Below are 26,527 nucleotides of genomic sequence, written 5' to 3'. Positions count from 1 at the left end.
GAAGAATGTAATGAGGGAAGACATGCAAGAAGTCAGTGAGGGCATGGGTAGAAAGACGCAGAAAGGAACTATGTGTTGTTAAAGTAATCAGTCACTCTAGGTGCCAGCAACTGCAATTAAATTTTTTTTAAAAATCCCAAAGCACTGGCTTCCTCAAACATAGGATGATTAATGGGAATTAAAAAACCCGAAAACCAAACCCGTTGCTGTCAAGTCAATTCCGACTCGTCAGAACCCTTATAGAACAGAGTAGAACTGCCCCAAAGGTTTTCCAAGGAGTGGCTACTGGATTCGAACTTTCAACCTTTTAGTTGACAGCCAACCTCTTTACCACTTCACCACCAGGGCTCCTATTAATCGGACTAGCTGTTGAATATTTAATACAGTGATCTATCTTATAAAAAACATTATATCCATTGCCATTGAGTTGATTCCAACTCATAACAACCCTATAGGACAGAATAGAACTGCTCCCATAGGGTCTCCAAGGCTGTAAATCTTTACGGAAGCTGACTGCCCCATGTTTCTCCTGTGGAGAAAGCTGGTGAAAGGTTCGAATTGCTAACCTTTTGGTTAACAGCTGAACTCTTAACCACTGTGCTACCAGGGCTCCCTAAAAGACGTTATGGGGAGGTAAAATATATAATGAACATGAAGGGAGTTGAAAAGTCAAGAGGTTTGATTTCAAATAATGATTCCTCCATTTCTCTATATTGTGTGTTCTTCACCTATAAAATGAGAGATTTGGACAAGTGTGTGTCTAAGGCTAATATTTGATTACTACTTCCATCTTTCTCTGCTTTGGTTTTCCTCATATACAGAGAGATGGGTTTTGTACCTTCCATGTCTTTCCCGTAAGAGAGGAAATGAGAGTAAAATAATAAGTGAAAATAAGTGTGTGTAAACCAATGTAAATCATTTCAGCGTTACATTACATTGCAATATTACAGCCATGTATGTGAATATCAATGCCCAAACATAAGCTGACTTTTTTAAAAGCGGTACTTGATTATTTTATTTGTTTACCTTGACAACACATAAGACTGCTTCATTTGTATTTGGATCTGTGGAAATTTTGAAGGCTCCGTTTTCATTTCCCCGTAGGATCCTGTATACAGCCTTTGAATGAGGAGTGTTGGGCAGATCGTTGTCATACACCTTCATTCGCAAAATCTCAACATCAATTCTGTTTTCTTCTACCTCTGCAAAGTACTGAAACAATTGCCTCTTATTATTATAAATTGATAGCTTTAACAATGTGATTTTCTGCTCTAAAATTTGCATTTAAAGAAAAGTGATGTGGAAATGTGCATACATTTTTTGGAAAAGAATTTGTAAATTTAACGGATAGCGTTCTTCTTTCCAGCACACACTGCTTTTTCAAATCTTACCCAATCTTCAAAGACTAACTCATGCCTCAATTTCTCAACTTCTCTGAGTCAATTTTCTTGACACTCAGATTTGTCCCTTCTCTGAACCCCTACAATATTTACTATCTCTGCCTTTTTAGACATAGTAAGGACTTAATAAATGTTTTATATTAATATTTTAAGCCCTCAATATTTGTAGATAATTATAACATACATTGATTTCTTATAATTACTGGGTAACTTATCACGTCGATCTTTTTAAATTCACTTGTGATTAACTAGCAATCAATGTAAGGAAAATGTTTTAGCCTTTTGATAAATTAAATCATAGTTCTTCCCCCAGAGAGGCCAAAAATATTAAAAGACTAAAAAAAAAAAAAACAGCAAATCACAATCTGCTAGAGGTATAAGATGAACTTGTAGAAGGTTGGCAGCCATTGGAACATAACAGATCTAGATTTTAATTTCAGCTTTTTCTCTCACATGGTCAATTATTTTTACAGAGATCATATTTTTCTCCCTATGTTATTTGTAAGTGGCAGATATTGAAACCAAAACTTAGAATATCACAGAGCTACCAAATTAACGATTTGATTTTTTTTTGAAAAAATAAATGAATCTAAGTAATTGAATAGAGAAATATACTCACGGAAGTTTCTGTGAACACTGGTAAATTGTCATTTTCATCCAAAAGTGAAATAGTAATTGTTCCTGTATTAAATAAACCAAAATGTTGGCCCCCCATGTCTCGCACTTCCATTATTAACGTATACGTGTCACAGGACTGAAATAAAGGGAAAAGATACATTGATGAACACTTCTATTTCCTATAACTTGTAATTCTCGTCATCACTGTGCAGCCTCTAATTATTTGGCAAACGTTCTTTTTTATTATATCTTTAAAAAAAAAAAACCACCATAAATACAAATACAGAACAAGAGATGGGCCAATCAGTAAAATGGAAAGTCAGTGTGTCTAATATAACATTTAAAATCTTTAAGCTTTTTTATTCTCAACAAATCAAATCAGCACAATGATCTCAAGTGAGACCTCATTTAACACCTGGTACCTTACCAACATGTCTGCAGGTACAAAGGAATTCTCTAGATCAACCCTAATCAAAGCTGTACAGAAACATGCTTGAAGAGGAGGTCACAATGGCCATATTGTCACTACTCTTGAGAGCTCACTATTCGTTTCTATTCACATATTCGTTTAAATATAATTTAGTGATTGGGAAATAAATTAATCAGTTAATTACTTCTCTATCCAGTAAAGATGTAACTGTTGTGATGACACCTGTGTTTGGATGTACAGAGAAGTGCTGTGGATGATCTGGGATTTGTCGTAAGATTTTATATCTCAGACGAGTATGTAATGTGTCGGGTTCATCATTGTCTATGGCAGTCACTTGTCCCACTGAAGTTCCTGTTTAGATAAATCCAATATTATAAAAAAAAAAAAAATTAAAATAATGATAGAATTGAATTACAAACAAAAAATAAAATCAAGGCATTGTTATAGAAAACTCTCCCAAAAGGCTACAAGTAGATTCGTTTTACAGATAGAGGCATGTGTAAATGTTCTCTGAAACTTCTCTGAGCCCCTCCATCATTTCACTCCATGCCCCTAACTTGAAACTCAGTTAAGTGGCTACCTGGTTTGTTCTTTATGTATACGAGAAGAGTTTGTTTTTGGTTTTTTTCCACCTTGGTTTCCAAATTCTTCCCGCCTACCTCTGTCCCACTTCATGAACTGTCTTTGGATAGGTCCTTCTCGTATATCTTGTCTCTTTGGTAGCCCAACTTGATAATGTTAATTTGAGGTATAGCACCGATTTGCACATGACAGCAAAGATTTTATGCTTTTATTTTTTTTTAAATAAATGTGTTATTTATATATGCAAGTAATAGATGTTGTAATATCGCAAACATTATTATGCACCAGTCTGACTATCCCTTGTACAATCTTAATAGTCCAGATATCACAGTACTGGCAATGTTGCTTTAACAAAACTCTTGTTGTGAGGAGAGCAGTATTGTATATACCTACGTGCATGGCAACAGAATGGAAGAGGCCATGAGAACTAATGGCATTTCTTGCCAATTTTTTATTTTTATTTTTTTAAATTAACTGGACAATGTTGTTATGACCCTTGGTATGGTTAGGTCACAATCTTGACTGACTATATCATCAAACCAGTTTAAAATTTCTTTTTCAATTTGTTTGGAAGATATGCCAAGCAAAACAATTTATATGTCATTATAAATCAGATAAGCATTTCTATGCCATGATATAATTCTGGTCCTTGAAAATATACTAAACATTCTTTATTAATATTTAAATTATCTATTACTTTATAAAACTATCCTATAGGACAGAGTAGAATTGCCCCATAGGGTTTCCAAGGATCGGCTGACGGATTCAAACTGCTGACCTTTAGTTAACAGCTGAATGCGTAACTACTGCACCACCGGGGCTCCGACACATATGTACGTGGCAAAAATAAAGTAAATTGAAGCAACATTCATCTGTCACATATTCCATATTCATTGTAGATTACTCTAGCTGGTTAGTGACTTTATGTTAGCTACCATCTGCAAGTGCATAGCAAGATAAGCATGAAGAGGTTTAACTGGAAAAGTGTATGATCTTACAAGACTATAAAGTATTATTATATGTTGTCATTAGTTGCTGTCGAGTCGATTTCAACTCATGGTGACCCCACGTGCACAGAGTAGAACTGCACTCTATAGAGTTTCCAAGGCTGTGAACTTTGGAAGTATATTGCTAGGCCTTACTTCCAAGGTGCCTCTGGGTATATTTGAACCACCAACCTTTCAGTTAGTAGTCCAGCACTTAACCATTTGCACCACCCTGGGACTACTTAAAGTGTTACATAGTATACCCCTAAAAGTCAAACATTTAAAAATAGTCTACATTACTGTGTTAAAAACATTAATGAGGAATTCGATAGAAGCAAAAATCTAGCATTTCCCTAAAATTGCTATCATATGATACACTGGTTACAAGTTTAGGCTAAAATGAAAGCTAATATCCACCAGTCATTTAATAAAGGGAATTCACGAAAGCATATAAGACTTCACTAAGAAGTGGTATTACACATATATAGCCTAGACAATCAATCCCTTTGAATTTCAAATGTGTATTAAATAAAAATATTGTTCAGCACCATATAATAAACTTTCATATAGATTTTTTCATATCACTTTCCTTTGGAGTATTTTCCTGGTTTAGAAGGGAAAGTTTAATTTTTCCTAAACTTTTCACATATCCTTACATAATCACAATTTAAAAACCAAATGAAAAAATTAAAAATGACCCCTCATTTCTCCGAAAGACAAAATGGTTCTTGGCCCAGTCCTAACTCCCCTTTGTCATGCTCTCTGTGAATTCCTAGCTAATGTCTTTTATGCTAAATAACTGACTTCCAGTACTGCACATGTACACCGGACGCCAACCCCACCATAGAAAGAATTGAGTCAAGTAAATATTGCTAGAATTATAAAGCCATGATATACAAGCGGAACATACATGAAATTTTACCTTATAAATATGCCTTAGTTTAAGAAAATTTTCTCAGGGTAATTTAAGACCCTTCGTAATGATGTCCTACAACATCAATTTCTAAAGGGGAAATGGGTTCTTAATAAGAAATACCAAAAAACCATGACATGTAATGATAAAATTAAACACTTAAAAATCAGCCAAGTGTCAAATAATCTTATCATACTCTAAAATGTGAACTTACCAGATTTGCAATTTTCCAACACAGTAAACGTAGTCAACTTGCTTTCAAAATACGGTGCATTATCGTTATCGTCTTCAATTACGATTACGATGGGGAGTGGATACTCGGGCACATAACCATCTGGGGTTGTTGCATAGCCATATAGCTGAAAGGTAGAAATACCCCATGAACTTGTTCTTAAATGACAAATTATGCACACACTTAAACCTAGCAGGTGAGGAAAGATGCAACATTATAAAAAACTTCCACAGAGGTGTATGAAACTAAGAAATCAAACGGTTGAAAGATAACACGATGGCACAGCCTATACGCACCACATGACTTCAATCTTCTTTCAGAGTTATTTTTTATTCTCTCACCAAGTACCCTGCACTGCTCCTGAATGAGCCTATTCTCTTCCCTGAATTAACTGCATGCTGCTCTATTTGTTAGAATGCATGTAAATTTCACCCAGTTACACTAGTAACAAGTATTTCTTAAAAGTGTGTAAAAATGTTTATTTATTTATAGGTTTATACATAACATATATGCATACATATAATGACTATCTCTGAGTGACTGAATTGTGGATTGTTTTCTCTATTTACCTGAATTTTCTCATTTTTCTTTTATAAACATGCATTTCTTGTTAATAAAAAAGCTAATAAAAGCATATAAAAATTCCATGTCAAAGTCTTCCTCTTTCAAAATGATGTATCTTGGCTCCAAATACCAGGATTTAATATCCTTTCCATTTAAAACCTGTCAAATCATTTTTGCACTCGTCTTATGTGGTTTGTGCATAATAAGTGCTCACTAAATAATTGTTGAATTACATGGATTTTCTTCACTGGCAGGACAAACTGAACCTGCCAAAAGTGAACCCTGTAATAATTCAGTTCTTCATCACAACTAGCTCTTTCTGATTATTTCCTTATTGTAACCATTCCATTACAACAGAATGCTCTTTAGAAGCAAGAGTGGTTGAGACTTCAGCTAGCTTACTCTGGACACGTCATTAGGAAATACCAACTGTGGGAAAAGGACATCATGTTTGGTAAAGTAGAGGGTCAGCGAAAAGGAGGAAAACCCTCAGTGAGATGGACTGACAAAATAGCCGTAACAACGGGCTTAAACATATCCAAGATCGTGAAGATGGTGTGGGATTGGGCAGCGTTTGTTCTGTTATACGTAAGGTGGCCATCAATCAGAGTTGACTTCCCAGTAACTAACGATAACAACGATCATTCCACAGAGTGAATCAAGTTCAAAATCTCAGGTATCCAACTATTCCCTTTCCCTCATTACCTTTGTTGGTAGCTAAATTCTAGTGATCACGGCATTCTGTGTCTCTATCATCCATGTTCTCCTTTCTGTTCCTACTGCCATCCGGCTCATTAGCCTCCAAGTATATCCTGAATGATGTCCTGCTGATCTTCCTGCCCTTGTCCTAACTGACAGTCCTTTCTCCAATCTATGTAGCACTGAGGAACCAGATTCATTTTCATAAAGCACGACTTTAATCATGATACTGTCTAATCAAAATCTTCAGTGATCCATCATCATCTACCAAAGTAACCACGCAATCCTCATCATTGTGATGGAAGGCAACGTTGTGTCTTACTCCGCATGCTAACCTGGAGGGAAAGGAATTTCCATCCCCTCTCTGGGATGGAACGTATCAAAATAACCACCCATGTTCTCTCTGCCCCTCACCTATTTTTCTTCAAACAACTCTCAGATGGGCTTTTTCCAGCCATAAAACTTATATTTTGATTTTCACCAATCTTAATCCTCTGGCTTATTTCTCAACAGATTATGAACTCAGGAGCAGTATATAGGAGTGCATGCAGCACCATCTTCACCACTACCACCATCATCATCACCATCATCATATCTAGATGTCACTTACACTATTTAGCTTTCTTAACAGTCTCCCCTTTTGTCCCTCACACGGATGGTACAAATTTTTCTTCCTTTAAACTGCTGCCATTTGGAGATTCTTGACTGGCAAAAAAAACTATGACAGTGTTATCTCTGTTAGATTACAGTTGTCCTCAGGATAATTAGTGATATCCCAGAAACAATTAACACAGGGCCTTAAATTGAGTAAGTCTTCCATAAACAGTTTTTTTTTTTTTTTTTTTTTACATCCAATTACATCTATCTTACTCTTTTAGGAAAATAAAAATTACCCTTAAATTTGTCTTCTGTAAAAATTGTCATAAAGATTCTATTGAACTGGTAATGCATTCTTCTAACTCATCACATTGGCATTAAAATGTCTCCTTATCTAACCTAAGTCCATCTTGCTAAAATTTACACTAATTCTGGCTAGTTTTTCACCCCAATAGAAAAGAAGATCAGCTGCTTCCCACCACATAATCACTTGGGTTTAAAATAATAGTACCTGCATATACTTTAAGTAAATATCATTATTTCAAATTCCACTGCTTCAGATTTGGTTGTTTTTTTCCACAAACTATTCTGGTTTTACTTTTTGTTAAAAATCAGCCAATTATCTCCAGAGTAAATAAAAATTGAAATCATTATTATAAAGAGAATGATCTAAATAAGAATGCAGTTAAATTTTAAAGCATAGTGTAGCTCTCTAGGATAATCCACTTATGTTCATATAATAGAGGAACGGAACAAATATTTTCTTATTTAGTTATGAAAGCAATATTTTTCAAATAACTCAATAAAAGGAATGGTCTTTCAGTCTTGTTTCAATTATTATATATCAAAGACAATAATATTGCAGTGAGTTAAAATGTTGCTATTTAAATTACATGTGGGTGTTGCATGTGGGTCAGGTTTCCTTTCTGAGTTCTTCTATATAGCTTGAAGAACCTCATTTCTTTTAGCCCTTTCTCACTGTTTTGCTGAAATTGCTTATCTTTTACTATTGCATTTGCCCAAAACTTTTTGAAAAACGATCCATACTCACTGCCTCCATTATTACTCAATTTGTCCTGTCTTCAGCCCAAGATCTGGTTTACTATTTTGTAATTTTGCTAAAAATACTCATGAAAAGGATGCCAACAATGCACCAAAACCAGTATCCTTTTCTTTGTTCTCATTGTATCCTAATTATAGCAAGTCTCAGTAGATATATAAGAAGTCTAACTCTCTGTATTGTTGCTATTAGCCACCCTTCTTGAAAATCTATGTACCCTTGGTTCCCGTAGCACTGTACTTTCTCATTCTCCTTCAGTTTTTCAGACTTTTCTTTCTAAGTATGGATCTTCTTCCTCCACTTACTGCTTGGCTATAACTATTTCCCTAAGGTTCTATCTTGACCTTGTTCTTATTCTATGAGTTCTTACAGGAAAGACTTCTACTATAATTTCTGTGTAAATAGCTCTTGCATCTATGTACTCCTGTCTTCTCTCACTCAACTATTACTTCCATTGTCTGATTGACCTTTACAATTTAGATGCTCCAGATATGTTCCAGACATAACATACCCAACATGAAGGTAATCCCTGCCCTCAGATCCATTGCTCTTGATTTTTTATGTTCCATTCTTATTAACAGTATCATCATTCTCCCAGTTGTCAAGTTCAAATGTTCAGAGTTGTCCCCTATTCCTTTATTTTTGTTTTTAACTCCCCACATTTTATCAGAAAACAAGTCCTGCTGAGTCAAGTGCTGAAATAGTTCTAACTTCTGACTCCCCTTTTCCCTACTGCTTCTTCCATCTTTTCACCAAAACTTCTGAGATAGCCTTCTGTCTCATTTCCTTACGTTTAGGACTGATCCTTCTCCAATATAAATATCACTTCCAGTAATCCCCCTAAAATGAAGAACTTATTATGTCACTCCCTATTAATAAAACCTTCAATGACCCATCTAATGTTTTTATGTGAATATATAGAAAATTTAATCTCCTTGTTCTAGTATTCATGTCTATACCATGCCCCTCTACTTTTTCCCACTATGTTCCTCTTCTCTGACCTCTGACACACACACATCCTATTCAGCAGTCACATGGGCATAATAAGTGTTTATAAATGGCATATATTTCAAACACCAGTATATTTTTGGTTTGTTTGTTTGTTGAGGTTATTCCTCCTACTTGGAATCCTTTCACTTCCCATGGCTGCCTGTCAAAATCGTATTTGTTACTCAAGGTCTAGCTCCAATCCCAGTCCATCCATAGAGACACAACTCACACGCAATTAATATCTTCTTGCACTATTATTCCATAACCCTTTATGTGAAGTCTGATACAGCTCTTAATAAAATCAACACCTCATACATTAACCTGTTCCACATTATAATGATTTATACATTTTGGTTGACCAACAAGCTGATAAGTTAATAGATAGAAGTAAAAGTGTCTTATTCATCTTTTAATACCTTACCTTGCCTATTACAGAGTGAGTATTCATTTGCGTTTGTTTAATAAAATCTATAGCAACTATTAAACAAGAATAATAGCAACAGGACTATGCTAGGCACTTTGGGAAGATACAAACAGTTGCTGACACAAGATAGAACTTGAGTTTGGTCTTGTATTGAGAGGTATGTCTGGTGTAGACTGAACAAGAAGAAGGGGGTTAGCACTGGCACCAAGACTGAGCAGGTACACAGTTTGAATTCATAAGAAGTCTACAAAGACCATGGATAGAAACTTGTATGTCAGAAAAACAAATTACTTGTTAAAAGATAATAAGGATCTGGATGGATAGGTAAGAAAGAACTAGACTAAAATGTTTTTGTCTCTAACAACTTTTAAAAGGAACAAGTTCTTACCCAATACTCAAAAGGGTGATCAAAACTGGCCCCTTTCATAGAATAATTTGGAATTATTGGAATCTTATTATAGAACTGTTTTTCAAAAAACTTGAAAAAAGGGAGTTATGTAAATCCCTGAAAAATTAGATGAATTTAATAGTTTAAGGTAAACTCCTCAAAGCGTAATAATGGTGTGACTCACCCAGGAAAATCTTCATCAGCCAAGACAAGTCAATATGGAGCAAGAGAAGTAAGAGGAGCACATAGAATATGCATCAACTTAGATCTATGGCTTTTATTCTCACTCATCTATGAAATAAAATTATGTCAAATGACAACAATCTATTATTGATACTTAACATTTATATGTGCTAGATGCAAATAAAGAATTGGGACATCCCAGCAAAATCCTAGTCTTTAGGACAAAATTCTGGAGTATGTGAATTGTTTGATCTACTATTAGAAAATTTTAAGAGTTTTACAGTATACATAGTGATTTCACCAACATTATGGCATTCAATGACCACAACAGCCCCGAGACAGCAAGACAGTTACTAGTAGCCTGTAAAACAGAGATGCTTGTGACTTGTCCAAGACTAAAAGTAAAAGTGGAAGAAACTAAAGCTCTACTAATTTCCAGAGAAATGAGTTTTTTATTATAGAACAATAAATGAAATTTAATTTGGTAGAAAAGCAAAGACATTTTAATTTCATCCTCTACGTAGACAAAGAAAGCTTCGTTTTCATACTCCTTCGAGTGATTTTATAACTTGCATCATGTTTACATCTGGTTGTTTTACTTTTCCTTATGAATTTTAGTAATCTGCAAATGGACTTTCTTAATGCCTATTCAATCTTAATCATGTTAATGAGAACTAGAGAAATATGGGTAATTCTGAAGGGAACATGATTCAAAATCCTAACTTGGAACATAAAAATTTTAGAATTTACTCATTCATCCTTTAAAAGATGTGAAAAAAAACAGAGCAAGTTATTTCCAATCTTAAACTATTCTCTTCCCCTTTCTTCTAGCAACAATCACAATAAGAAGCAAAATGGCAGCAGGATGACCAATGAGAGGCAGCTGAAGAGTCAAAAATTGACAAACAGAAACTTATCAAATGATCTGTCAGCAGAATAGGATATGAAGTTTACATCCCAACATACAGCGTAGGCAACATACAGAGCAAACACAAGAGTGAGTGCTAATGCTAGATCTTTTCTTCTGGTGAAGCAGCTGTAAAAGCTGCAGAAAACTATATACTCTATCACTATCTTGCTTCTTGATAAAAAGATGAAAATGTTTGCAATGGTGGTTAACATGCCTCTCCTGCAAAAGCCTATGCAAGATTTTTTTTTTTTTAAGTAACAGTTTGGTATTGTTACAACTAATGAATGTTTATTGTAGAGAATCTTGGAAGGGACATAAAATTATAAAGAAAATATGTCACTGTAATCCTACCACTGTATTTCATTATAAAATCCCTAAAGTTAAATATGTATGTTGTTTCAGAAATTTCACTACCATGCAGATTGCTTTGGTGAACATTCTTAGGTCAGGGCTCAATCTCTGTGGTACGTTCATAAGATCCTTCCCACTCTAGTCTTTACTTACATTTCAAGCTTTGTAGTTCATACTCTTCTTTAGCTTCAAGCTACACTCCAGTCAGAGTTTGCTTTTGTTGTTGTTGTTGTTTTTTTTTTCATTATTAGATCTTTATATTACTGCTGTCTCCGCCTGAAACACTTAGCTACCGACTCCCATCAACTCCCACTCCTTTTTCAGATGTCTGCTAAGATGTTAGTTACTCTCTGGACTGCCCAAGTATGCGATGAGTTTCCCTTTTATATCCTTCTTTAGCAAAGAGCTTCTTTACTAAACTTTTTTATAATTCAAGATGGTAAGTCCTTTATCAGTTTTATTCACAATCACCCTGAACACCTTCTGTAAAGTTCTCTTGTACGTCAGCTTAGAAATCAGAACACTAAGGAAATATGTGAAGTTTGGAAGAGAAAAATAAAAGAGTTTCATTTTCAGAGGAATTAGAATTTTCCTTTGATTGAATGAAATAAGCAGATAAGTGTGTAAAGTATTCTGGATTATAAAGGAAATAAAACGGTGCCCAAAGGCTCATTGCTGAAAACAGTTCCAGGGAAGGAAAGAGAAGAATACAGTCTGTGCCAGCTAAAGCAATGGACCTCAACCCTATTATATACGTAGAATCACCTAGGAAGACTTAAAAAAAAAAAAAAAAATAGATTGCCTGAGCTCTATCTAGAACAATTAAATCAGAATTTCTGAGCATGGGCCCAAGCATCAGCATTTTTAAAAAGTTCTCAGGTGATTTATAATGCAGAGCCAGGGTTGAGAATGATCAGCTATTTTATTATACGGAATTTTGAACTCAATAAAATTCTTGTTCTCCTAGGAGTCTATAGATCAGAATCAGTTATTTAAAATTCTATCATTATTTAAAATTCTTTAAAATTTTCTTTACCATTTTCCCTCTTTTCTTTCCCTTGTAATACCCCCTGTCATTCTTCATCAATGCAACCAATACAAATTTGAAGTTTATGTTATAAGCTAGTAATGTTCAAGATACTAAATCAAATATTTGGTTAGCCCATTATGCAAGCAAGCAAGCAGCATTGAAAAAATGAAACTAATAATAAAAAAACACAATTCTGAATAAATAATTCAATGATCCTACCGAAAACTGTTGATATTGCTCACGATCTATGCTTCGTGTACAAAATATATACCCAGTGTCTCTCTCTATGTAGAAGAAATTGACGGGTTCTTTGTCCACTCCTGGTCCACTTATGGAGTAAAAGATGGTATAATTCTGTGCAGTATCAGACTCGATCTATAACAATAAGTGACAATTTAGTATTATAACAAATATGCCATCCTGAAGATTTCAAACCTAAATTATTTTGATGGTTTATATTTTTTATCCTTTCGCTCATATCCCTCTTACTCATTTATTCTTTCTTTTCTGCTTATCTTCCCATCATCTCTCATTGCATTCTGCAATGTACAAAGTCGTAAACTCGGTCGTTTATTTGATCAGAAACTTCTTTCTGAGTTGTCTACATATTTAGGAAAATTTGTGAAGTTGAATATATTTTTAAACTTCCACCCACTTATTCTCATTCTTTCAGTGAGTGAACTATTTTGAATTGAAAATTGTATGATTTAAAAGAGTAGAAATAATGCAATTGCCCTTCCACAATTAATTCTTCAAGAATGCATACTTTCAAAGCTGGCCTATGTTTATATTTACATCATTTACTTGGTAAATAGAAATACTCATCATCTTTTGGGAGAATAAATGCTAATTTAAGCAAGAGTTGAATTATGCAAAATCTTTAGACATGCCCTCTATACATGACTGCTAAAGTCTGGCAGAGTGACCGGAAGGATTTGAAGGCGGAACTAAAGACATCAGAAACTCGAAGTATAAGACCTATTTCTAAATATTTAAATGTGATTTATGAAAGAAAGTGATAACAGACACTGCCTCACTACTATGTGACTCTGGTTTGGTGTATAAGATCTTATTCGTACCATTAGGCTAAAGCCCTGATTCAATATACTGGGGCAGTTCGAATGGAAAGTTTTAACAACAAAAATTCTATCACATAAAAAATAAAACGAGTTGGTATTTACCTGTTGAATGCGTTGTGGAAATGGACCTAATGAGTTCTCCATTATTGAACATGGAATAGGAGCCCATCGTCTCTTGCTGCGCTTAAGGCTGGTGTCCTTGGTATGTCTCTTCCTACCAGCCTGTATTTGATGCAGAACGAAGAAATATAGAATTATTTAACATTCTAAAAACTGTGACTTTACTTATACATTGACATGGAGAAAATAAGCAGAGGTGTACATAACAATGTCATGGATAATCCCAAAATGATTTCTATTATTTGGTAGTAAGATACACAGACACACACACACACACACACACATACATAAATAAGACCTCAGACTACATTCTAGTCCTAGTTCTACCTAATTTCTGATTTAACCAGTTATTTAACCAGAACGTTACTGGGTATTGGTAAAAAATGCCATCTTGAGAAGCTTCAGACTCCCTAAAAATAGATAATCCATTAATAAATACTTATGAATTAATTTTATGCAATGGGTAAGCGTTCAGCTGCTAACCAAAAGGTTAGCAGTTTGAATCCACCAACCTCTCCTTGGAAACCCTATGGGCCAGTTCCACTCTGTCTTTTAGGGTCGCTGTGAGTTGGAATCGACTCAATAGCAACGGGTTTAGGAGTAATGTGGTCAAAATTTCTTAAAAGTTACAAGCATATCTTTATACCTGTATAAAGACACAGGTCAGCATTTGTTCAAGTATATATTTTATTTTACATAATGTAGAGATTTTTAACAATTTGAATATAAAATGATGTTTTGTGGGCTTAGTCATTCTAAATGCCACGAAGACGTTTTCTTGTAATCAAAAGTAATTTTGCTGGCCCCTTATAATTTGAATCACTTATTAATGAATGATTTTTTTAAGATCAAAATCACTGTGCTGAGTGTGCATAAAGTGAGATTTATGTTAATTTCTGTAATCTTCTTCTCTTCCATTCCCTGAACCAGTCACACTCTCATTGCAAGAAAATGAGCCTAGATGTGGACTGGTCATGGCTCCACTCTGAAGAGAGGGAATCCATAGAAGTTTCAATTACCACATGAGTAAGCCTGAGACAATTTCTTCTCCTCAAAGCAAGACTCAACCCACAGTGAACTGGGAGAAAGCCACTCAGGGTGGAGTGCCACATCTTCAGTCTGAACCAATTTTCACTGAGCTTTAGACCCATCCCTGCCTTGTTCTTCAAGTTGGTTGTTCTCATTGCCACGCCTCAAAACATTATCTGAAACTTTTGATATTCCTTGCTGCCTGGATACAGAGTTGTTTACTTTACATAATTTTGTATATAGCTCTGCCACTCCTTAAAACAATCCAGTATGGTGTGTATGTGTGTGTGTGCGTGTGTGTGCGTGTGTGCGTGTGTGTGTGTGTAAAATTATAAGTGGAATAGACCAATACATGAGCATTCAAGAACACTGATTTTAACCTGGAAGGAGGTGAAATGAAGGATTTCGTAAGCAGATTAATATGCTAAGCTACTTAAGCCTTTGCTCATTATACCTTATTTTCTCTTGCTGCCAGCACAAGTTCGATCTTTATCTGTTCCTGCCTCTGACTGTCTGAGAGTAAAATGAAAAAGCTCTTCCTTTTAGAAGACAACATGAGGTCATTTGTTGTGTAAATAGAGCCATCTTCTAGAATTCTGAAGTCAGGATCACTTGACAGGATATGGCTGGCGGACTTGAGACACTCTTCCAGATTCACTGCAGGGGAGAAATTCCACAGTAATTTGTACGGTGAAACAGGAATAGAACTGGTTTTGCAGGAGTGACGACAGTGAGTTAGTGCACGAGAAGCAGAAAGAGAGAGGTTGCACTTGGAGTTTGCTGAGTACCAGCTATTCTAAAACATAGAGCCCAGGAAAATTAAATAATTAATGCAGTCATATTTTCCACTATTTTTGTTATAAATTGGAGCCCTGGTGACACAGTGGTTAAGTGTTTGACTGCTAACCAAAAGGCTGGCAGTTCGAATCCACCAGCTGCTCCTTGGAAACCCTATGGGGCAGTTCTACTCTGTTCTATCGGGTTGCTATGAGTCAGAATCAACTCGATGGCAATGGGTTTGGTTTTGGTTTTGGTTGTTAGAAATTAATTTATGACTAGATATAAAATATTTTCTAGGGCCACTGGACTTATTCTGTTTCTACTTTCATTCTTATTTATAGTTTGTCCTTAAATATGTATCTGCAAATTTGCTGTTTGATATCTTTTGTAGTATAACTGTATGAAGTCAGTGAACTTTGAACTTATTCACAATATTCTTTTAATAGTTAAAACTATCCTGTAACAAATAAGAAAACTGGTCTATTCTTATGTAACATTTCCCAGGAATATTGTAAATAATCATTCTATAATAGTTTTTCTGAGGTTTAATTACCCCAATGCTTCATATACATTGTGGCTGCTATCAAAATAATTCCTACTCAATTCATATACAACACATTTACAGCATATATTATGTCTTTATAGTATTTACTATATATCTTTTAAATGTTTTTGAAAGATAAGCCATTAATTTAATACTTCAAAGCACTCTGTGAAACAATTCTATCTTGAAAAGGATACCACTTTTATATTCAGGGTGTATTTTTCTAACTGTAAACTGAAGGCTAATGAAATACCTTGATGAAAGGAATGTTACCTTTGGATTCAGAAGAACAACCAGCCCATAAGTCAAGGGTGGCTGTGGTAGTAAGACCCATCACAATTTTATTTGAATTTCCCAAGTTACTCTGTGAAATCGATCACATATAAATTGTTGGCAGGTACTTGTTCATTGTAAATCAACCTCAAATACAATTTTTATTCTGAAGCATTTAAAATAAATAAAATAATTAAAAAATTGACACTTCTGTTTTATGTCTAATCAGTTGAAGAACTGGACTCTGGAAATTTAGAAGTAGATTTGTGGATACGGATTAAAATATGCTTTTGTTTTTGATGACTTGCTTTGTTTAAACTAAGCTAAAATAATTTAGCCCTCTGGTGCTTGCTAATTTTTCTGGCAAGAAAAATACACAACTAACTTTGTTACTTTAATTATTTCTAACTACTACCAAAAAACAAACAGTGCATCTTTCATTGTAAGTCCAATTTTAATGCCAGGAAGCTTTTATCCCAAAACTTTACAAGAATAGCATTAAGCTAAATGCTGAAAATTACAACTATGAAATTCCTAATGCAGTTCTTACCTTTGCCTACAAGTGTTTCAGCCTGAAGATGAGAAGGAACTTGAAGAGAAATTTTCTTACAAGCATCACTAAATAATATTAGAACCTCAAAGAAAGAAAAAGTCAGGAATTAACATTTGGTCATGTTTTCACATTACCATTTTGTCTTACTGATAAAAATTTGTCAGTTTCTGAAACAAATACTCTTTCAAACCTTCGATTTTTTTCATATTCATTTTAAAAGGAAATAGCAATAAAAGTGGCTTTAGGGGCACCACAGTTATTTAGTATCAATGAAAAAAATTAAAGTGAACAGTAGTTCTTAGGATCTAAATCATATTATATCATTTCAAGAAAAGTGTTACTAGCTATTGACTTCATGTAAAGGTTATCATCTCTAAGACCAGATTTTATTTTTAAATCCATTTCAAAATGCCATTCTGATGTTTAGCATGAAAAATGGTACTTGATTCTGGAATACAATAGTCACATATTTGTACTAATTATCAAATCATCGTTTTCACAGCTAAACTATTTGAGGATATAGTTGATGATATCCAGAAAATATTTGAGGATTACTTTTAAACTCATTAAAAAAAATCACTCTTCATACTGGCTTTGCATAAGCTTCAAAGTCTAAAGATCTCAAATTATACAAATACATGTATATATTGGTAGCCATTACGCTATCTCCTCCACTTTTCAATATATTTTTTTTCTTTTTCTTTTTAGCCTCTCTCTCTCTCTTTTACTGTGGTAACAATATACGTAACGAAGCATTTGCCATTTCAACATTCTTCACATGTACAATTCAGCCACATTAATTATGTTTATCATGTCATTCAACTGTCACCATTATTCATTTTCAACTTTTTTCATCACCCTTAACAGAAGCTCTGTGTTCTCTACGCAGTGACTTCCCTTCCCTTCCCCACACCAGTCCCTGGTAATCACTAAGAAACTTTTGTCTCTATACACTTGCCTATTCTAGGATGCAGCTATTGCTGAAAAGCTACATAGTTCAAGGAAAGAAGACAGATACTATCCAAAAAATCAAATCCATAAGTTTAAAAGTGTCTACAAGTTCAAAACATAATTTCCTTCTTTTTCTTGGCATTTTCTGTTTATTTGCTTTCTCTTCTCTTTATCAGAATAACTATGTTCTGCTCATTTAAATGTAAAATAGAGCTTAGCTAGATTTTCCAGGAACAGTTTTATTTTCTCATCAACTTTTCTATGAGGACAAATTTCTAGTTTGGGAGAAGGAAAAAAGAAGAGATGAATATCTATATTAAGGATGTGCACTTCTTTTCCTCCTCACCCTAATTCAGTCTAAGTCTAGGAGCCTCTTCAAACAGTTTGTAATTTTACGAAAACTTTTAGCAGATAATATCAAAACTTGAATATAAAAAGTCACATTTGTATTCAGTTTTAATTTAAATAACCACTTTTAAAAACAGAAGGCATTTTGGTTCATTTTACTTTTTCATCTGTTCGTTCCTAATGACAAGGAATGCACTAAATTATATCTAAAGAATTTCTGAGCAAAAACCATCCTATTAGTAATGGTTTAAATAAATAACATGGAAAGGGTATTTTGTAATTAGAAAAATGCATATGCATACATATTATGCGTGTGTGTACATGCATGACATTATATATGTACATTATGCCTTACGCATATACTTGCGTACGTATATATACATATACACATAGATACACACATATATGACATTATTCTCATAGGGTATATCCACACTCCCACTCCCACCATCATTTCTTATCTTCTTTCTTGCCTGCCCTAGAACCCCATCTTGGTGGTCCTGCCTCTGCAGGCATAGTCAATGGAAGTTTCCAATCATTAAGCAGTATTCCAGTCTTCCATTAAGTACTGATTTAGAGGGAGTGGGGGTCAGACAATCTTTTAGCCAGTATGTGGATAGGTGATGGATGGGCAGGGGATGAATCAAAGGAAACTGGACAGGGCAGAGGCCCGTAACAAAACAAACCTGAGTGAATCCCTTGGGGAGCTTTCTCCACATTTTACCTTACTAATTATAATTGGTCTCTGAATTCTCTTTTCCCCAGTCAGTTACAGGATGAGAACTTGACCATTAGTCTTGCATTGTACATAATTTATATGGAGAAAGTGTTTATCCTCCATACAGTAAAAACTTCAAATTTCAAAAATATAATTTGAAGCTAAAATCTTTGCTAAAATTAAAAAAAAAAAAAAAAGGAAATTCACAGATCAAAAATATTGGATGGAGAGATAGGACAACTTCTCTTACCCCAATCCCCATCATGGAGACATAAACATCTTAGTACATGGTTACAAAGCTACTAAAAACCCAGTGGAAACCAAGTTCTTGTTTGTTTTTGTTTAATGACCGTCGCATTTTTTTAAAGCTTATTTTTCTCAGGTTAAACTCCTTGCTTGAATTAAGATTTCTGCCCTTCTCTTGGCTGTTCCTCGGTGAAATTAAGAAAGCCCTGGATAATTCGCATCTTCACCCAGAATCCTTTTTCTCTTCCCGAAGCTCAGTGGAACAACACATGTTAAACAACCAGAGATTATATAATGGCCAGTCTCAAAAGCAAACCTCAGAACCTTCTGGCCAAATGCCTGAGGAATGAATTACTCTGCTACTCCTTATAAAAACACCATAGCAAGAACAGGGAATTCCCTTGGAAAAAAACGTTAACATCATGGCAGGGCACTTGACGAGAATGCTAAACATCTCACACCCCAGATCACAAGTCTCTTAACTCCTGAGATTTTTCTCAGCTCTGCTTTCGTTTGCCTGGTCTGTCTTCTCTGCTTTCCACCTCACCCCTCTCTCTTTCAAGCCCAAACTAGACCAAGGACACGGTTACCAACAGGCTTGAATTCCCTAATCCTTTTTGTTGTTACTCACCAGGAGAGAGAAAAGGAGCTGCTTACAGAAGGTGCTCCCTGAGGCAGCAGAGGCCACAGCCATCAGAAGCGGTCCCAGTGGCCAAGGATGGTGACTGGATAATAGGGCAGCCTGGCATGCACCGGGAGGCTAAGCCGATGCCCAGCAGCTGGCACTTGTGCAGGGTATTCTGCTGCCACCTTGGCACGGATGAGCTTGTTTGGAGAAGAGTCAGGAGGCAGATAATAAGAGAAGAGCAGTCCGAGAGTTGCTTTCCTCCTATTCCTGGGTTGTCTTCCTCCTTCCCATTCAATTACCTCTTGTAAAGAGGTTTTCCTACAAGTGGGGAGGGTGGGGTACAAAACACCCCAAAAGCCAGCCACTAGCTCCTCCTCACAGCAGCTTTCAAAATTTCCCCTGCCACGTGAGACAGAGAAGCAGGAGGGAACACCCTCAATCCTCAGCCCTCCTCCCTTTCCCCCCAGGTTGATGCTATGAAGCTCTCCACAGTTATTACCCACTCCCACGTCCTCCCCTCCTTCCTGGCCCTGTTAATCTATTTTGCCCCCAGGTACAAGCATAAATTGTGCACGAACTCCATGCAAGAAGTGATGTTTGGAATCATCACCTTCCTTCCTCAGCTGCCATTGGCAAATCAGGAGACATAAACATGTGTAATCACATCCATCAAAAGTTATCTCCCTATCTAGGCATTTAGGTGTAGTCTGTCACATATAGCATTGCAGCTCTGCCAGAGATCTAGCTTTCCAGTTTAAAGCAACAATTTCACAGATGCTTTGTGTCTAGTCCCTGTTATTTGTCTGTCCATTGCAGTTTGGTCCTATCTGTGCCACAAGGGAATTTATCAGAATGCAAAGACCTCATCAAAACCTAATATTATTTAAATGTGTGATTGAAATGAACAAAGTAAGAAAATAAATAAATATCTGGGGTGTGATTTTCTTATTGTTTTCTTTCTGTTACACATGAAGCCATATATTTTTTTTTTTCTGGAGTATATTTGCGGACAACTACTATCTATAAGATCACGTCTCACTAAGATCACTACATTTGCCCTAAATTGTTGTACATCAGATGCAGGTTACCCTAGCCTAACAGTACAATAATTCCATCGATTTTAGGCTTTTTTAAAGCACTAATGACCTTTGCAAGGAGGACTTTAGCATTATCTCTCCTGTCGCAATTCAGTGAGCTCAATGCTATCAGTTGCACTCAGTGGCAGTGATGGAAGTTAGAGGAGGAGGATAAATGTTTTCAAATGTTAATTACTTAGTTTTATATACAGAGAGGGAACTAAAATTCATATTTACTGAGCCACCGCTATGAATCAGAAGCCATACGCGGTGCAGTGAATTACTTAATGTGGCCATTTTAGCCATTCATGGTCTTGCGACTCCACCAAAATGATTGGCTGGGACTATGCAAATAAGGTGTTTATGGCCCACCAAAAGAATTGGACAGCCTGGTAATAATGCAAATAAGGTGCATGGGAGGCTTGCAGGGATGGGACCATGCAAATAAAGTCTATGGAACCCTAACGAGGGGATTGGTCAGTGTTGCCATCCCGCTAAGCTTAAGGGCAGCCAATCCCAGAAGTAGAGGAAGGGGACCTCACTACCATCAAGAAAGAAGAGCCAGAAGTGGAGTGTGTCCTTTGGACCCAGGGTGCCTGCACTGAGAACCTCCTAGACCAAGGGAACTGGCACAAAACGGCACAGTTGGCTTCCCAGCCTGTGGAGCAAGACAGCTACAGTGGGCGTGCTGACTCACGGAGTGCAAGAGTTGAGTGCCCTCGGGCAGGAGGCTTGCTGAAGGAGTGGGGGTGCCTCTGGGAACTTATTGGCAGAGCTAAAGAGCTTTGTAACACTTGACTGAACAGGACAGAGGCCAGGCAAATCCTTGCAATGGTCCAATGAGGACTCCATTTAGGAGATGATGAAACCTCTGGAGAGTAAGTAATCATCCTTTGCCCATGGTTCGAAGACCTGTCCTGAGGGGGCCAACAGGAGCTTGACCTCAGGAGGCTGAGAGGAGCCTGTCTTCATGGGGGCTGAGAGGAGCCTGTCCTCAAGGGGTTGAGAAGAGTCTGTCTTCAGGGAGTGAGGAGGGGCCCTGCATGGCCGAGAGGAACTGCAAAGATAGCTGTCCTGCACTGAAGAAGGGAGACTTTGCCTACATGCTTCCCGATCCTGATCTTGATCCTGAATTGTGACCTGTTACATCCCTAATAAACCCCATAACTATGAGTATGGCCTGTGAATTCTGTATGGCCATTGCAACAAATTAATGAACCCAGCAGAGAAATAGAGAGTGCTGTGGAAGGGACAGCTAGTGTCAGAATTGGTAAAAAGGTTAGAGAGAGGAGGTATGCCTGACCTCCACCTCATCATAGGAATCCACCTTGGGCTGATGTTGATGGTGATTTCTCTCCCGCCTCATGAAGTTAGAGGAGGTCAGACACCAGCATTGTCCATACACATGATTTTTACCCCATGGCAGACATTTCAGTGAATCCTTCTAACAGCCCAATGAGGACACCATTCAGGAGATGATAAAACCTCTGGAAAGTAAGTAATCGTCCTTTGCCCATGGATCCACAGAAAGTGAAGAAGTAGACATTTGAACCCAAGTCTGTCTGCCACCAAAGTGATACTCTTTTTACTCCTTCATGTCATTTCTACAACAAATTGATGCCAATATATTGAAAAGGAACAGAAACTGATGGTCCAGTAAGTGAGAATCCTGGTTCGCTGAACAAAAGCAAATTTGAGACTAATAAAATATATTCAGAAGCAGTTATAACCTACAACTCTAGCAACAGCCAGTCATACTAGAATCCTGTGGACTTTCTATCCTGTTTGGTGAGAGTCATTCTATGGTTAAATAAAATGACCTTTAAGCTACTTAATGCGTAAGTTTTTATAAAAGAAATCACTCTTCCAGCTCTTGCTACTTACATATCTGCACCATGTTTGACTAAAAAGTAAAGGTACAGTGCAATACCCATGCTGCTGAGAAAGGAAGAATGAAAGATTTTCTTTTGCTTAGTTGACAGTAAGAAAAATTCCTTCTTGTGGGCAGATGCGGAAATAACAATATAACAGCTTCTTGGAATCAGAAATTAGGGACTTTTGGGAAATAAATGACCTTGCCAAAGACACAATCACCAACAAATATACTTGGTATCTGAACTGGAATTTGGTTTGTCAATCAGAAAAAAAATCACCGTAATTTAATATTTTTATGTTTGATATTTTGGGAGAAAAGAAAAGAATGGGAAACAGAAATGAGAGCAATATATGCAGATCTAAGTATAATTCTGTTGCACTTAAGAATAAATATCTAAGTACATGTCTAATTATATGTGTGTATTCCTGTAGCTCAAAGAATTAAAGACAAATTTTCCAACCCTGGGAAGTGGGGATACAGTTTTGGCTAATGGAGTTGTCATTACCTCTTCCTTCCTGTAAAATGACATTCTCCAGTGAAATGAGAAAAGATGCATAAACAAAAGTTATATTGGTGATACTACAAAAGTTAGCAGGTATTGGATTGAACAGTTCAAGTGAATCCAGAATACTCTCCATGGTTCTGGAATATGATTCTCTTGAATCTACTTCTTTTAGCCTGCCTGCTATGCTCTTTTCTCACATTATCTCTCTTTCTCAAACGTAACAGAAAAACTTGTACATAAGCTAACCCCGAAGCATTGGTTTGCAAAGGTGTCCAATCAGTAATATGTCTCCCACATTTGCTACTTTTACACAAAGTTTTCCCCAAAAAAATCTAAGTACTTTGTAGGAAAAGAATATTATTATAGTAAAATTGACTCTACTTTTAAAAATTATGTTTAATGAAAACAAGATATAGCTTTTCCAATTTTCTGCCATCGGATTATTCAGTTAGAGCTCTGTTTTGTTTTTATCTGTATGGTTGTTTATTGTATTTTTTAAAAACTATTAACAGATATAATTGAAAGATTGATACTGTGGTTAAGTGTGTGGATTCTGAGGCTAGACCATTTAGAGTCAAATCCTGCCTTTATTACCTCTTAACTATTCTATAACCTTAGGAAAGTTACTTAACCTCTCTGTGCCTCAGTTTCCTCATCTATAAAATGGAGATAATAATAGCTACTAATTCATAAATTATTATGAGGATTAAATGTTATATTACATAAAAGGCACTTTGGGCAATATCTGGTTCATAACAAGCACTAATGTTATACACCATCTAATTGTCTAAGCATGCAATAAAAAGTTAAAGAGACTGAACTTCAAATGAAACAACACATCATTAGTGCAAATTCAGGCTCTTTTTGGTAGAAGCCATCCAAAGATATACAGCATATTTTTTCACTGGGAAAATATTTAAAGAGCCATATGCTGGCTCAGACATCTACTAGGCTTCAGAGAGAAAAAAAAAAAAGACAAAAATGTTATTATTTGGGAAAAAAAAAGCACACTGTGTAGGAGAACACAAATATATTTCTCCTTCTGGTTCAAAAGAGAGGGTAAAAACAGACACGGCTGTAAATATTAAATTCCTTAGCAATTTAGAGAGACATTAAGAATAGATGATGATTTAACTCTTAGTGCAGAGATTCTTGTAGAGGAGAATATATTCTAAATATAAAAATATTGCCTAATCTGTTTTCCACCACAAATTCAGGATCATGCAGAGAAAGATTTAAATTTAAAAAGACCACTATTACCCTGCATTTTTTTCAATTTGTAGCTTAAGGCACTTTGAGAAAATATGCTTTCTTACACATTTCAAACACGGTGTCTTATCTGAAATACAGTGACAAATTTCACAACAATTGTTTATGCATAGCCAGCTTGCAGAAAAGGACGACTATGAATAAACTCAAGCCCTCAAAAAACCCACTCAGCAAAGGAGCTCTTATCTGTCAGGTGACCCAGTTTATTCTAAAACCTCAGATTGGTAGGAAAGCTGTAAACACCAATGAAGCCAATCAAGGCACTTTGTGTTAAATACACATGACTGAACATATCAGAAACTACAGGAGTAAAAAGAGGGCATATAATATTTAACACACCCTGGTGGCAGAGTGCTTAAGTTCTCGGATGCTAACCAAAAGGTCAGTGGTTCAGAACCACCAGCGGCTTTGCAGAAGAAAGATGTGGCAGTCAGCTTCATAGAACAGAATGAATGCTGAACAAAGAGAAAGGAAGTCTTAGATTTAAAAGACAATATCTTGGGTCCCATGAGTTCAATGTATCGTAGTGTGATTGAAGCCCCTTCAATTCCGCTGAACTTGTAGCCTTTTATCTGGGTGAAAGAGTTTTTGAAAATTAAAAGTAACTCAAGTGATAATTACTAGCAATGATTTCTTAAGGCTATTTTCACAGAATATTGATTAATTTGGGCCTAAAATGATCACTCTCCATTATTATCAAAACTGTTGGCAGATCTATGAAAAGAAATCTCAGCATACATCTCTGTGTTTTTTAGAACTCTCTCTATTAGTACACACAGACCTAACTCAATCTGGCTTAAGCAAAATGAAACAAAACAGAATTGTTGAGGACAAGGGAATTTCTTAGCTTATGTAATTGGAAAGTTCAGGGATAACCTAGATTCAAGCATAGCCAGAGCCAGGTGTCCAAAGGATGTCACTAAAAGATTGTCTCCATTCCTCAGCTTTGCCTTCCTTTGTGTTGGTTTCATTATTACTCAGTTTTCCCAGTGTGAAAGCAAAGACAGCCACCAGCTCCAAGACTACATTCTATTGGTTTAGTCATTTGTGGTTAAAAAAGCATATCCTGTTCCCAACAGTTCTAGCAAAACACAATCCCACTGGCATGTACTTAGTCACTTGTGCCTCCCTGCACCAATCAGTTGGCCAGGATGATTGAAAGCTTTGATTGGTCTGGTATGAATCTTGTACATAAACCTAAAGGCATTTGTGGGTCAGAACCACATGGGCAAAGAGTCATGGAGAGGTGGTAGCACAAAGGAAACCGTGGGCAAATGACTGAAAAAGAGAGAATAGGAGATGGACTGACAAATCAACATTCACTAAACTGACCTCTTCTTTGTTATCATCTACCCATCAATCATTTATTAACACCTTCTATAGTCTAAGCACTATGCACAGCGGTGATGATACAAAGCTGAAGAAAACAGGCTCTCTGCCCTCAAGGAGCTTAACATTCATTATGCATTAAAAAAAATAGCTAAAGTGGTTCTCATGACCATCAGGAGTAAAATCTTGTTGAAATAAATATAATAAATATTTTAGACTTTTTTTGCATGTCCTGCTATTTCTTCCAATTTTTATTTTCTATGTTAAATATTTGAAAAAAAATTTTTTGAATGACTGATGGACTCTTACTGGCAATGATTTATCTTTGATATTAATAATCACATTATTAAGTGTTGATTTTTAAACAAAAGGATATATATTCATTACCTAAAAATTGTTAAGATCGAAAATTAGTAGAGAACACTTCATCCATCATTTAAAGTTAATCTTTCAGTATGTATTATTCCAATCTAATTTCTGTATAGAATTTTTAACACTGTTATACTTACGATATAAATTTAATTTTTAGCTTGCTTGCCAGCTTAATTATATAAAACAAACATTTGTCCTATTCCTATCATGACAAGCGTCTATGTTAGTGACTCTAACGTTGTTAGTTGTAAATTCCTTCAAATAAACGCATTATAATTGATTTAACCGCTTCCTAATATTGGGAATTCAAGTTGCTCTCAAATTTTCATTATTATAAAGACTATCTTTATAAAAAGCCCTTTTCTGTGTATTGTTGCTGTTGTTAGGTGCTGTCGAGGTGGTTCCTACTTATAGTGACCCCATGTACAACAGAACGAAACACTGCCTGGTCCTGAGCCATCCTCACAATCATTG

At 35.8% G+C, this 26,527-nt stretch overlaps 1 protein-coding gene across 2 annotated transcripts in view; it reads right to left on the bottom strand.

Moving 5' to 3' along the window:
• The window catches only part of DSC1 (desmocollin 1), a 33,263-nt gene extending 13,571 nt beyond the window's left edge, over positions 1-19,692 (bottom strand). For both annotated transcript variants that reach the window (XM_004386895.2, XM_004386896.2), the window contains exons 1-9: positions 19,630-19,692; positions 16,733-16,817; positions 15,040-15,242; positions 13,539-13,658; positions 12,577-12,732; positions 5,144-5,288; positions 2,633-2,799; positions 2,020-2,154; positions 1,027-1,212 (exon numbers count right to left, since the gene is read on the bottom strand). In XM_004386895.2, coding sequence (XP_004386952.1) covers positions 1,027-1,212; positions 2,020-2,154; positions 2,633-2,799; positions 5,144-5,288; positions 12,577-12,732; positions 13,539-13,658; positions 15,040-15,242; positions 16,733-16,817; positions 19,630-19,692 — 1,260 coding nt within the window. The remainder of the gene's footprint in view (positions 1-1,026; positions 1,213-2,019; positions 2,155-2,632; positions 2,800-5,143; positions 5,289-12,576; positions 12,733-13,538; positions 13,659-15,039; positions 15,243-16,732; positions 16,818-19,629) is intronic.
• Positions 19,693-26,527: the final 6,835 nt, after the last annotated feature.

The sequence above is a fragment of the Trichechus manatus genome, unplaced genomic scaffold, assembly GCF_000243295.1.
Source record: "Trichechus manatus latirostris isolate Lorelei unplaced genomic scaffold, TriManLat1.0 scaffold00175, whole genome shotgun sequence".
Classification (NCBI taxonomy): Eukaryota; Metazoa; Chordata; class Mammalia; order Sirenia; family Trichechidae; genus Trichechus; species Trichechus manatus.
This window is presented reverse-complemented; position numbering and strand designations above follow the sequence as displayed.